Source organism: Protopterus annectens, chromosome 6.part0 (assembly GCF_019279795.1).
Source record: "Protopterus annectens isolate FY-2018-M chromosome 6.part0, PAN1.0, whole genome shotgun sequence".
NCBI lineage: Eukaryota > Metazoa > Chordata > Ceratodontiformes > Protopteridae > Protopterus > Protopterus annectens.
In genome coordinates this window covers 1,361,739,543-1,361,754,531 of record NC_056737.1, presented here as the reverse complement: position 1 = coordinate 1,361,754,531, position 14,989 = coordinate 1,361,739,543, and the positions used below count along the sequence as shown (strand labels likewise).

General features: G+C 40.4%; 1 protein-coding gene across 3 annotated transcripts in view; it reads right to left on the bottom strand.

The window, feature by feature from the left end:
* The window catches only part of KALRN (kalirin RhoGEF kinase), a 4,346,166-nt gene that overhangs the window by 1,447,276 nt on the left and 2,883,901 nt on the right, over positions 1-14,989 (bottom strand). For all 3 annotated transcript variants that reach the window (XM_044074926.1, XM_044074921.1, XM_044074920.1), the window contains exons 23-25: positions 12,631-12,764; positions 2,891-2,957; positions 1,486-1,595 (exon numbers count right to left, since the gene is read on the bottom strand). In XM_044074926.1, coding sequence (XP_043930861.1) covers positions 1,486-1,595; positions 2,891-2,957; positions 12,631-12,764 — 311 coding nt within the window. The remainder of the gene's footprint in view (positions 1-1,485; positions 1,596-2,890; positions 2,958-12,630; positions 12,765-14,989) is intronic.

Here is a 14,989-nt window from a genome sequence, read left to right as displayed (position 1 = left end):
CACACACACACATGCATGCACATATACATACTTGTGTTTTATCTCCTCCTTGTTAAGGGCATCATGAGTAATTCTAGATATGAATGTCTGTGACATATTTTTGTCCTTTCCCATCCCTCCTTCCCAGCAGCACTGTAATGCAGCCTCACCCTACTGGCAGCTTTGGGCCACATGGACATACATCCTCAATATCTTTTAATTCAGCCTTGGGCTAGCAACCTGAGCCCATAAAACCCGTATCTACTACAGAAACAACAGGTGCTGAAAGGTGCTCATTGCCTGATGTACCACATGGTGTGTAACGGAGAGAGAGAGATCATTTAATTCTCTTCTTAACCCCCTCACCATATCACCTCACAAAGATGTGTGCTTATCTCTATGAATCCACTCTCAATCTCAAACTTGCATTGCCTTACAATGACAGATTTGAGAGATGATTTTGTACGGCTTATTCTACTTAAAGAGTTGGGTGGAAGGGGCTTTCTCAAACTGTTTTGAAATGGTGGATAACAAGACTGAAAAAGGCTAAGCTAAGAAGTAGCTGGCAATTTGTCTTGTGTGTGCTATCCATGCCCCAGGCACATCATCCTTTCCGAAGGGAATGTTTGATTTGAATTGCACACTCATTTGTAGGTTGTACTTTTAAGAGGAGTACAACCAGACAAGAGTGGATATGTCCTGACACTGTATGTTGCCATCTTTCTAGTAGTTTCAGAGTCTAATGATTTATGAGAAACTGTTCATTTACTTGGTTTGGGATGTTTATATGTAGAGCCACCCTTAAGGTCTGCCCTATTCTGATGCACTTTAGCTAAGCCACTGTTTCTGAGCCTCAGAGGTATCCCTGTACAACAAGGCCTCACTCCCCTAAAACAGCCACAGGTTTTGAGAGAGTCAAACTCTTCCCAGCATCTCTTCTTTTACAACAATCTGTTCTCAGACTAACCCGCATGGACCTATCCAAATTACACTGTGCTTCTTTTTATGTAGTTTTTGAAATACTCAGTTACATACGATACACTTTTCTTTAAGTAAGACCGCAGTTAAGAGTTGCTACAGAATTTAATGTGGTATCTAAGTCATATGCTAAGTTAAAATAAATCGTCTATAAACAAGCAACCTCATGGTATCAGTCAATAATTCATGTACAGAGGTATTTTACAAGACCACCAAGGGAGCAGCTATTTATACTGTTCTGTCATAATTGGCTATTTTTTTCATCTGAACATACATATTTTCATTACATTTTCATTCCAATAAATAAATCCTAGCTATTTTTTTTTCAGCTGAATAAATATGTTTCAATAGATTTTCATTTCTGCAAGTAAATGCCAGCACAGGTTTGGCACAAACATCTGCCTTATTAGCAAAAACATAATTTGGGTCATCAGCTGTATGATTTCAGCTACTGTAACTAAATCAAACTTCTGTTATTTGCTACGTACAGAGAACTCATTCTTTGAGGACTGCTCTAGATGGACTTACTTGTTGTGAAAATCATAAATTTCCTGAATATTTCCAAAGATAATATGCTCCTTATTCAGGATTCCAGGAGGGATTTCTTCTACTCCACTTGTCATTTCCCATAGGTAGGTCTGCAAGAGAACCACATATTTTATTATTATTATTTCTAGAAAGACTTATTTATGCCTCATAAAGATAAACATATCTTCTGTTCACTATTATTGTTCCTTCAGGTTTTAAACATGATCTAACAATGGTCAGTGTACTTATGTCTTGAAGCTTTATTTTATATTAGTCTCTGCATAACCTTGTGTCATAGAGAAGGGTGCTACCTAATTCATTACATATAATAACAATAAAGGAATGCTGCAAATCTTCCAGAGTTCTAGTTGCTACACTTCACAGCCATAAACGGTTTATAGCAGATTAAGATCTTACAGCTGTGAGGCATAAAACATTACTAACTCAAACTTCTGTAAACTGAGACTTTTCAACTTAACCAGACTGGACTTTCATTCTGATGTAAACTTCACTTCACTCTTTTGTGTGGTGTTTGTGTATTTGTTTTTTTTTTTTTTTTTTTTGCTCTCCACAGAACTTTACATGACGGTTCCTCTATCTGCACCCAATCTACACACACCCCCAGGAAAAACAAGAGCCCTATCACCTAGGTAGCCCTATCAGCTCATTTACTCCCCAGCAGTTTGAGTTAGGTGGTAGACAGTGAGCCAGCCTGGTGGTCCTGTACATCAGCCTACTCACTCCAAGAAGAGAAGTCTCCCTTCTCAAGCTCTGCTGCTTGCTGCAGGCCACCACATGCTGAATCTCCTCCGCCCCAAGCTTCTGGCCATGTGTACCATGGCAGTGCATGCTCTACAGACTCTAGTTCCTATGGTGCAAAACTCAATGCTCCCATTATGTGACAACTTAGTGGCAAGCCACAGCTACATCCCTCTACCCAGGATATGTGAGCTGGTAGTGGTCATTCATTTCCATCCTCCCTTGGCAGCTCTGTCAGGTTTCCAAGATGCTAATCAAACTTGTGCCACTTAAGCTGTATGCAGGGCTTTATCCCTTTATGTTCCTTGAGCTGTAGGCAGGGCTTTATCCCTTTATGTCACTTGAGCTGAAGGCAGGGCTTTATCCCTTTATGTCACCTGATCTGTAGGCAGGGCTTTATCCCTTTATGTTACTTGAGCTAGCTGTTGTAGTAGTAGATCCTGACACTAGAACGCTCCCTATATGACCCTGACACTAGAAAGCTCCCTATGTAACCCTCAGACTTTGGACAGAGGCACATACATCACTGTGTGTGGAATGTAATATTACCGTACACAATAGACAAGAAACTCATGACACATAAACTTTTTTACACATCACGTTAAGGCTCACAAAATTTTGTTTGTGTGAGTTGTAAAGTACTTACCTCCATACATTCATGCAAATCTCGCACATACGCCTTCTCAGTTTGTAGGAGTTCAGCCATAATGAATCTGAAGAAAGAAGATAAAGAATTTGTCAGTCAGGACAGCTGTAAAACTCAACATACTGTGTGGTCACACCTCAATAATGGCTTAATTAAGAAAACATTTGCTGTAAGGGTGTATATTTGCTTTTGTGGCCTGCAAATGTGTTTATAAATGGTGCAAAACATTACATTAGCACAGGGAAGCTTATATTCAGAAGGTGGCAGAGAAGTGAAAAGAAACTTAAATAAGTGGCCATTATTACAGTTAAGGGTAGTTGTGTTTCAGCCTATGTAAATTCAATCTAGGAATAGGCTTTATAGTTTTCCTTGAAAAACCAGTGAGCACAGCTGAAGCAATTCAAGCCAAAGCCAAGGGTAAGGTAGAGTGACTTATTTGCCTAGGCTCCTAAATGGTACTCACAACTATTTACCTAGTATCGCCCTATGAATCTATGAACTTATAGCACAAATTTGTTAACAATGTTTGCAATCCTTTAATTCTGTTCAGCTATGAAAATTTATTTAGACTGTTAGATTCTAACTTGATTAGATACAGTCTTAGAAGGGCCCAGATTTGGAACTAGGATTTCTGGCTACAGGCCACAGAAGGACAGGCTGGGACTGATTAGTAATCCATCCGCTAGAGCAACTGACTGAACAGGGATGGGGAGAGAGGCTCTTGCTAGTTTGCCATTCCTGGTGGGAAGAGTAGCAAGTCAGTCTGCCATACTGCTGGCACATAATGCATGAACGGAATCAAATCAGGCAGCATGAAGGCCAGAAGAGATGTGTGTGTCCATCTGTGCAGTGACAATGAAGGCCAGAAGAGATGTGTGTGTCCATCTGTGCAGTGACAAGGATCTCCATCTGTGAAGTGACAAGGATCTCCATCTGTGTAGTAAGAGGGATCTATACATCCTTGGAAGCACACATATGATATTGTAAGCTTGGTGTTCAAGACTGCAGCAGGAGCAAGAGTTACGTTCGTGCAAAAAAACATGATAGTTGCCCATATGACTGCCATTCATGATTACCCTCTCACTCAAAGAAGAATGAATGAACCAGTCTGGTAAGGAAGAGCTGATGGCTGGAAGGCCATATGCAGATAAAGAATAAAGAAATAGAAATGTAATTCATATTTTAAACCTATTAACTAAAATATTTCTGGAAAACAAAAAAAAGAAGAGGGCAAGAAGAAACAATGACTAAAGGGGGAAGTATATCTATCAATATATATATATAAAAACGGGTTCCATACACGAGATCGAATTTTCAATTAATCGAAAGTGCACTTACGCGAAGTTCAGTACAACGAACAGGTGTTGTACTGAACTTCCGTGCAGTACTCACAGACCTTAGGGTTAGGGCAAGGGTCATAGTAAGGGGATAGCCCATAGGGCTATCCCCTTACCATGACCAGGGCCCTAACCCTAAGGTCTGTGACAACTGCAGTGCAGTGAAGGACATAGCAATGTCCTCCACTATGGTGCGATAGTCATGAACCTTATGGTTAGGGCATGGGTTAGGGTAAGGAGATAGCTTTACTAACTACCCCTTACCCTAACCTGTGCCCTAACCCTAAGGTCCATGACTATCGCACCACAGTGGAGGACATAGCTTGTTTTTTGTCCTCCACTGTGCTGCAGTGTTTTCGGTGAAGTGCACTTACGCAAAAGTTCACTTTCGTTAAAGTGAACATTCGCAGAAGTGAGGCTTCCTATTACAAGTTCGAAGTAGTGAACTTTCGTTCTTGTAATAGGAATCCATAATAAACACATATGAGATAAGAAAGCACCACCAAGATTTGTGTGGCAATAACTGAATACAAGTACTGATGAACTGTAAGTAGAAAACAGCTGCTATTTCTTTGTCTAGACAGTAAGTGAAACTTAATATGGGGTAATGTGCCCAATCTGTATCTCCAAAAAGACAGCAGCAGAAACCACAAAGAGAGAAAGACAGAGAGGGAACTTAAGAGGTTTACTGTGGAAGAGATGCCAAAGAGGATGGCCATGCCAGAAGGGTGTAAGTACCTGAAGGAAACTGAATACCCAATATATGTTATATTTCAGAACAAAATAGATGCATAATAAAAATGTGTGACCAAAGTAAGATTTAGTGTGGGTGGCTGAGAAAAAAGACAGAAAAAAAGCTTAGATATGGCAATATTCCTCAACAAGATGTGGTGCTTAAATGGTGAAGGAAATCAAAAATGCAATCAGCAAACATAAATCGTTAATGAAACTGGTGAGAAAAGGCAGGCTCGGTCTTCAGTAGAATTTGTGACTTTTTAATAGGTAGGGAAATGGGAACACTAGGTGGAACAATTGGCCCTTCTATACCACCAAAATCTATACGTCTGTGATTAAAATGAATTTTAAGTTCAAGATTTAAGTTTTTGGAGTATGAATCCCAAAATCTCATTGATTGCAAGAGTCTGATGCTGCACAGGCTTGTATGGTTTACGTAACTGATCAGTTGTTGTGTAACTCTATAACATCTGGTTTGGAAATAAAAAAATTTGTAGCATCTGCAGTTACTTTGTGCACTAAAAGCAGACAGAGAATGTACGTGTCTCTCCATACAAGACGTTAAATCAGAACTTGTGCAGCAACCATTGTGACAGAAAGAGTGATCATCTGAATTCGATTTGTAAACTCATATGAATACAACACCAAGCGAACCTATGGTTTTCTGGTTGCATCACAGTGGCTTACAATGTTGCCATGTACCTTTCATAAATTCCTGCACCAATTACACAGCAACATCACTTTATATATGTAACTGTTGAAAATGTGTGTCCAGTTGAACTAAGCAGGGACGTATGTGTGCCCCAGGAGTTCTATGAGCTACAGTTGGAATAAGTACCCTTACTCATTCCCTGGTTTTGAAGAAAAAATTGGGAGAAATGCAGAGGATTTGAAAAACAGACTTAAAATGAGGGAAGGGAGGAAGAAGACTGTTGTCAATGACATAATCTAGCAACGACACCACAAAGATAAGGGATGGAATGTCCCTAGGCATTACTTGGTGTAAGGAAGGCTGATATGTTGTCTATATCAGACATAAAGACATCAAGCTACTGTGAAATGGCATCAGACTAGGGTTGCCACCTTTTCAAATGCCCAAAGTGGGACATTTTTGGTACAACTGTCAGATTTTGCAGGGCAAAACATACCCACGTCCAGTACAAAGGACAGACATTCACTTTTTGCCTAAATAAAAGCTTATTCTTGTAGCACTTTTGTTGCTTATTCTGTTTCTTATAACATTTTGGTGTTTCAGATACAGAATAACTGTTTTATGCAACTATTACATAAAATATAGGAAATATTTTTGTCCTAAAATCTCAGGACATTTGCCATTTTTTCAATCTTTTTGCAGGACACAACTATACAAAGAGGGACTGTTCCTCGCAAAGTGGGACAGGTGGTAACCCTACATCAGACATGTGTACATTACCACTTGTTTTGAGGATTACAGAAGTAAAGCATAAAAAGACTACAGTAGTATATGTCACAGATGAGATTGTCACAGATATGTCACCAGAAAAGCTACAAGGAAAAAATGTTAACTTTTTAGTTCTGGTAACAGAATGGTCATGGGATAAATGGTACTTATGGGTGGTTATCTGATCACTACAACAAAGATGGACTCAGGGTTAGGTCAGCATATTCTAATGCTGAGAAGGGGGAAAGGTAAGATACTGGCATGGGACTTCAGCCTGACAGGAATGAATCTGAGTCTGTTTCCTTAACACACTGCAAAGGAAAAGCTAATGATGGCTGCTATCAAAGAGCTTCATGTCAGTCATGTGACTATGGAAACAAACCACGTCATAAGGGATTTGTGTCTGATTGTTAATCTTAGATGTTACTGGTCTTCAGGAAGCCTGACTGACATTATCTTCTGCCGGTATGTTCTACTGACCATAAATAAATAAGCATATCTTATGCACATATAAAGACTATTTCTGAAGGCAGTTAATGGCTGATATATTCTGATTTTACTTATGTAGTCTTAGTGGGTGCTATGTAATGAAAATGTCACTTTTTTTCTTTTAGCAATATCTGTTTTTAATATTACATTCCCATCTAGTAATAACCCAGCTCAAGTACTGTACTAGTCTTAGTTGGTGCTATGTAATGAAAATGTCACTTTTTTTCTTTTAGCGATATCTGTTTTTAATATTACATTCCCATCTAGTAATAACCCAACTCAAGTACTGTACTCCAGGCATAGAATTTTTAACAAGACTCAAGTCTCATGCTACATCTTCTGACATTAAAGGAAAGATCATGATGACTGCAGCAAGTGTGAATTTCTAATAGACCAAAGTGATTATGTGACCAAGTTTGCAACTGTCGGCATCATTGGTTATCCAGAGCCCATTACCCACTTTATATTTGAAAAGGCTGTTCCAAAAACAATTTTCTCCAGCACACAGCTCCATGCAACATCACTAGTAATGCCCACAAGCCAACACTCAAAGACCAATCCTTGTGACCCCTTAGTGCGGGGTATAGGATGTGACCCCTCAGTACAGGGTATAGAGATGTGGCACCAGCATCAAGGTTAATCACGACAGATGACCATGCAAAGAGTACATGCCATGCCACACAGTGCTTGGACAAGACAGGAGTGTGCTAAGCACTACGAACACTGTTGTAGTGCATCCTTTCACACACTGGTGCAGCTGCTTTCCACCACAAGAAGAGCAGGCTGTGGTAAGTGAACTGGAAGCAGAATGATTTCATCATGCACCCCAAATTCATACCAAGAAACAGAACTCAAAATCTTGCACACCAACGTCTTGAAGTCTCAGCTTAATCCTGCCTGATAGACAACTCACTGGGTCTCACTTCCAACAGGATGTGCTTGGATAGCTAAGATTTCATTCTACAGACAGTTATTCCACATGTGAAGAACAGCAGGCCACTGCAGCTGAGGTGGTTACTGAAGCAAACTCTAGTCTGGACTTAGATCTGGACTCAGAATACTTTGCATTTTTCCTCCATGCATGTGCCAAGGATCAAATGATGCCTCCGCTGATTAGTATAAGCTCTGGGTCCAATCCAGCATAAGCATCTCTCTTCATCACCAAGAACTTGTAGGGTAGCAATTCTGATAACTGTGACAACTGCTGCCATTGTGACCGCACCCAAGACAAAAAAGCAACTTCACTGACAGTCTTGACTAATAATCTAGTGACCACATATTTATATATCTATATATAATCTGTGTAACTATTAGCTAGTGGCTGGGGCAATTAGAAAGCAGTGAGGATCCTGGGAGTATTTATGTGCCTTGATGACTAAGCAAGGATGCACTGCATTGATCAAACAATGCACATATCCCTTAAATATGAGGGACCAAAACTTAAAGAAAAGCCATGAGACAGAGGAAAAGAAGGATGCACTCAAGTATTTAATCCACTGTGAAGGGATCTTCAAAGTAAGATTAGCCTCTCTATAAACATTTAAGCTGTAAATTACTTGGTATGTTTACCTTCTCTTAACGTTCTCAGAATGAGCACTTACAAACACATTCAAATTCAGGCATGAGTCTGTTCTTAATACAGTACCCAAACTAAACAGCAAAATCAACTGTCTGGTTATTCAGTGGTAAGAAATCTTTTGCTGGTATTACAAATTATGGGTGGAGTTCATGCACACATTAAGCCCAAAGCAGATCCTCTTCTCCAAACCTAGACAAGGTGTATACACCAAACAGTAGGACAGGAATTCATGACTTCTTATCCACATATTTCCTCTGTTGCTAACATAATACCCTAAAGAAAAGGCGCCATGTTGAGGTATACAATTCCTGTAAACCTCTACTGCTAGCAGAGGGTTTGAAAGTGTATACCCAGAAATCCTAGAACACAGCAAATTATATTCACCGGCTTACCCTCCACCATTTGCAGACAACTCATTTCACTAGACTATCAATGGATGCAACCCCCCAGTTCCAAACCTTATACTGAAAACATGCGGAGTCCAGCCCAACCATTAGTATTACAGAGGAGTTCAGAGCTGTTTCAAGATAACCAACCTGTCTTGCTTTGGAGAAATTTGAGAGCCCCCTCCAGGAGTAACCAAGCAGATACTAATGCCAGATTCCTGTATATACTTTTCAGTGCTAAGAGATCCCTCAAAGACCCTTCCCCACTCCTGCTGTTGAGCAAATACCACAGTCTCCCTCATCCAGGCTTGGCTTTCCCTTCCCTAGTAGTAAGCTGTGTTCCTAGGCCTAATTTTCCCTTCCCTAGTAGTGAGCTGTGTTCCTAGGCCTAACTTTCCCTTCCCTAGTAGTGAGCTGTGCTCCTAGGCCTAACTTTCCCTTCCCTAGTAGTGAGCTGTGTTCCTAAGCTTAACTTTCCCTTCCCTAGCAGTGAGCCATGTTCCTAGGCCTAACTTTCCCTTCCCTAGTAGTGGACTGTGTCCCTAGGCCTAACTTTCCCTTTCCTATTAGTGAACTGTGTTCCTAGTCCTGACTTTCCCTTCCCTTGTAGGGAACAGTGTTCCTTCACAGTTTCCCCTATCACCTGAGCCTGCCAGCCACCAACAACTAGATAGTAATACCTATGACCTCCCCCCCACCAGCACAAAGGTATCAGACTCCTGTCATATTGCATGAACGTTCTGGAGATAGTGATTGATAAACAGATACGAAAAGTATGGTCGCTGTGGTGAAGCGGTAACTTTGTCATCTTACAGCAAGAAGTTCTCCGGTTCGATTCTCGTCTGGAGTGCCTTCTGTGTGGAGTCTGCATGTCCTCTCCTGCGTTCGTGTAGGTTTTTTTCCAGGTACTCCTACCATGTTACAAAGACATACATCTGGAGCATTTCTCCCCGGGCCTCCGCTGAAAATTGGCTTTGTTCCAAGTGGGACTTTCGCAGTAAACAAATGTTAAATAAATAAAGAAATTAAATAAAAAGTAGTAGAAAGTAAGATGGGAGAACAGCAGTTCAGATTCAGTTCAGGATGCAGCAAAACTGATTCAATGTTTGCATTGAGACAGATAGTTGAGAAAAAGACAGTGATGAGGAAAGAGTCCAATTGAGTGTTCTTAGGCTTGAAAAAAGCATATGACAATGTTCCAAGAAAGCTGATTGGGGCAGTCTTGTGGTGGTTCGAAGTTCTAGAAACATTGGTAGAATTAGTGTAGGCTACGTATAAGGACCCAATGACTCAAGTACGAACAGTGTTCGGTCTTCACAGAGGGTCTGCCAGTGGGAGTGGGTGTGCATCAGAGCCCACTACAGTTCATACTGGTGATGGATTACATTAGCAAGCAGATCGGAAGGGACAGATCAACAAAGTTGCTGAATGCAGACAATGTGGCATTACAGGCAAACTCTAAGCAAAAGCTTCAGCAAAAGACAGGGGAATGGAATGCAAAACTGAAGGCACGTGGGATGAAACTAAGCACAAATAAGACAGGGATAATGGCGGCAAGCTGGGGAAATCAGAAGAAGCTTAGGATTGAGATGAAGGGAAGATAGTGGAACAGGTAAATAACTTCAAGCATCTGGGAGGAGTGGCTGAGGAGAAGGGAAGTCTGAATGAAAAGATCAAAGCTAGAATCAGAGTGGCTGCAGCCAACTGGCAGACAGTGTCAGGTGTAGTGTGTGACAGAAGAATGCCAAAGAAGCTGAAAAGTAAGGTGTGCACAACAATGGTGCAACCAGTACTACTGTACGGAACAGAAACCTGAGTAGTTAAGGCAGACCAGATGAGGAAGCTAGGGGTGATGGAAATGTAACGTCTGAGATGGGTGGTAGGATGCACATAGTGTGACAGAAAAAGAAATGAGGATATCAGAGCAGAAGCCAAAGTAACTCCAGTTGCAAAAGAGAGTGAGAAAAGATCTGCGACAGTCAGGCATGAGTGTCAAAGAAGGCAGGAGTGTGGCACTGAATAGAGAGAGATTGTGTCAGTTAACACAACACCATGACCCCATGCAGAAAAGGGAAAAAACGACGTTGATGATGATGATGATGATGATTATTACCTGTGACTGCCCAAAGAGCACTGTGTGCAAAAATTTGGTGCAATCCTTATACCAAATGTCTTCCTGATGGCAATCACTTGTAGCTCACCTTTATCTACACCCCCTCTATTGTCAAATGGCACACCCTGCCCACTCCTGGCTACCCATTCAAGACATGATGGCAACCTTGGCCTGTTTTCTAACTCAAACCTACAACTGATATTCTTATCCTGCCAGAGGCATATAGCACCAGGCGACCAACTTGCCAAATCATATGTTAATGAGCTTTATAATTATTCTGGTTTGGAATCATAATTTATTGGCATTGTATAAGATGGCTGACTCAGGGTACCAAGATGAACACTTCCTGCCATGCTATACTTACAATAGTGTTTCTTCTGCAAATGACTCCTTCTTCACTATCCTCCTCCAGGTTTACACAACAGCACAGAATGGCTCTGCCATGCTAGAAACTATTCTTGATGAAAAATGCAGTAACTGAACAAGGGGCTAAGTTTAGCAATTGTAAAACAAAATTCAAAGAATTATGTGATATTCATCCCCAGCCAAAGTCAGTTATGACATTTTCTATGTTTTCTTTGCCCCCACTACCTGCCCATCATCTATTCCCTCTCAGCCAGCTGATTTACACATCCCTCATCACTGTGGACAAGACTGGGCCAGAACAGGCCATAATTTCATAATTTAGGCAGACATAAGGGGTAGATAAAGGTATTTTCTTGTCTCCAAGCACACAGCTACCCAAGGGAGAGCATGCAATGAGTTGTCCTCAATGGGTAGTCCCCAGTTCTGCAAGGGACATTGACAGCAAATAGTCCCACCCACCAGCCTCAAAGCACAGGAGGTGGTTTCCCCAGTTTCCATTGGAGAAATCACAAAACCCCTGTGTGCTCGTACAACTCCCCTTCTCCTTAGAGAGGTAAGTGTGCCAAGTCCATTCAGTCTTCTCAATCCCTGCACAGCTTCTCCAGTACTGGGACCACTAATCAAACCCCTGCCATCTTAAGCAGAGTCAGAGCTTCATCTCTCTCTGCACCATGAAGCCAGACTCATTTCATTGTTAAAATTTATGCTTTAAGTAAGTTGTGCAAAGGCAGTCACACTGGTTTAGATGAAAAAAAAAGAAAAGCTTAACTGCTTTGTTTTACTTATTAATGGCACTGATCTGGAAAGTGAGCATGGCAAATATCTGGAACATGATTAAGTAGTAGGATTACCTGACTGTTTTTTGTTGTAAAACTTGCAGACAATCAAAGCGCCCTAATGAGGCATAATCCATCAAATGTTACTATAATGTTGGTGTTGTCCTTTTTTATTTATTTTTTTGTAAAAATCTAACTGGCAAACTGTAGGGGACACGGAATGAATATCTGTAATATAGATGCTGCTGCTGTAAAATGTAGCTAGTGTGCTAAATATAAATATATGCTATGTGTGAAAATGGAATGCGAAACTCAAATAAAATTCCATGTTTTATTAAAAAGAATGGGTTTCTTATTTTAAGTCATAAGGCCAGCAATGACCCACTCTGAAATCAGTCCCGTTTTCTATGTATTGTCACAACTTAGGCAGAGACGGGGGGATGGAACCATATCAAGATAAATGTATTTTTCTATGAATGACATGGATGTTCTTTCCCTTGAACCCTGTTCATTTCCAAATTTTATCCAAAGTTTCTTACTGCCTCTGCACATACTCTTTCTTCCTGGCTGACTTCCTTTTTTCTTCATTTATTTCATGTGTGGGGTCTCGAAGTTTCACTTCTGGATCCGTAAGGCTAGCAGGAATGATGTCCAACTCCAAATCTTTGTTATCCTACAGAAAGAAACAATTGATGGAAACAGTTAGAGTGTATATGACAATAGACACAAAAGATAAATAAGTCAATAGGAACAACAGAAGAAAATGTTCATAGAGCTGGTTTCAACAAGACATGAGCCTCACCCCACAGTCAGATGGTTATGGCATGAATAAAAGGGTGGTGGGTCACATTAGTAACTGAAGTACAATATTTCACATTATCTAACAGTCTTTACATATAAAGGCACTGAGTTTTCTTTTGTTTCTTCTCACCTCCTGTCACTATTTCATTTTTTTAATTGGCAATCTGGCAAGGGTACTGATCCAAAATGTATAACTTCGGCAGATCATTCTGTTTATATTTTGTCTACCCTTTTGCTGCTTGTATGTGTAAGCTTGCATTGCATATTATTGGTAATTAACAAAAAATAATCTCTTTATCCCTCCTTTTAAGCCTGAGCATGTATAATTTTGGAACAACATTATAGGAATCTCAGTAAGAATGCAGCAGGAGGAAAAGTTTAAGAGGAACGTCATTATACGATATGGTGTAGTGCCACTTTCACTAAACTTCCTGAGCTCTCATATAAGCATGCCTGCATCTGTGTCTGATAAGAATGGATTACAACAAATCATAACTGCTCAGGCCACAGTCAGTATTTTGTTCTGTGGGATCAGAATGTAACACTTGGACATGGAGGCCTATGCATCCGTGGTACGACATCTTCACAGGTATTCCAAGCAGTTCAAACTCTCATACTCTTTCACTGCTACTGTTTTCTAGAAGTTCCCCTCACACACAGTATGATACTATGTCACTAGGAGGTACATGTTGTGGGGGGGAGAATTATACAAGGGACTTTGTAGACAGAAACAGGTAAGTAGCAAACCCTTTGTGAACTGCTCTTCACTGTCTAATCCATCTAAACAAACTCTAAAAGGCAACTATTAATTCTCCACTGACCGCTTCCAAATATACTCCTAGGTTTAGCACATGTTTATTTAAAATCATGGACCAGTCTACATCCAGAGTTTATGTTGACATTCTGTTCCCAGACAGTATATACAGTTACAGGAGTACTTGCATGTGTAAATCTGAAATGCTGTCCACTTGGTCTCCCCACCTGTCTCTTGTTCTGCCAGTATCTCTTGTTTGGTCCACCTTTCTAAATTCTTAATCCCAGCTGCACTTGTTGGCTAGCATCATGCTTCTGTGTCTCGGCTCTCTTCTTGGGTAAACAACTGATCACATGCATGATTTATACCTGTGGGGCTTCCCATAAACCCACCACCTCAGCCTAAATACTCTCTCTCTGCTATTGTAAACTACAAGAGTGTCTTACGCTGCTTTCTACATTATGTTTGCTGTGTTAGTGATTAGTGACTGCTCCAAAAATGTTACATTGCTCTGTTTCTCTCTCTCTAGTAAAATGAAAATCAGTTTACTGTGTGACCTTGAATAGGCATATATAAGTTTGGGGGGGGAGGGGCATCCATCCACATAGGGAAGAAAATCATTAATATCCTGAAAGTATGCCCCCATCCCCCCACCCCACACACTGCAAAAAAAGTTTATGTCCAAGCTTCACTGAAAGTGGTTTTGGCATAATTGTTTTGGCCAAGTTCACTGTTGATCAAAGTGGATTTGACAGACTGACATGAATCCAATACACCATACAGCTCACATGAGACAATGGCTGCCATGGCTCTTGACAGATGATCCTGATACCATAGCAACTAAAAGAATAACCACTTTAAACAGCTGTACAATCCATAACCCTCCAAGTGACTAATTGAGCTCTTGATGTCCCTTCTCAAACAACCTCCTTCCAACCAGTTCCCAAAGTTGCCATCAAAAATAAACATTTCCTTGTTATTTAATTCATATTTCTTTAATAAAATAATTTTTAGTTAAAAAAATACCTCAAAAAAAAAAACAAAAAAAAACAAAGCCTACTACAAGTGCCCCTGGCAATCTACCTGGTAAACATGTTAAATACAATCTGAGGCTGTTGCATATCCAGTGTCAATTCTGTTAAATCGATCCAGATCTGAAAATAACCTCCCCTCTCTATGGAAAAAAACCTTTCATAATTCCACTGCACAAGGGTGGAATCAGTACAGATCTTTTAAACTACAGGCCAGTTGCCATCAACAATATTAGAAAAATGTATTCAAACGCAACTTGTCAATTATCTAATAGCTAATTAGCTTCTTTCTTTAACTCAACACAGCTTTTC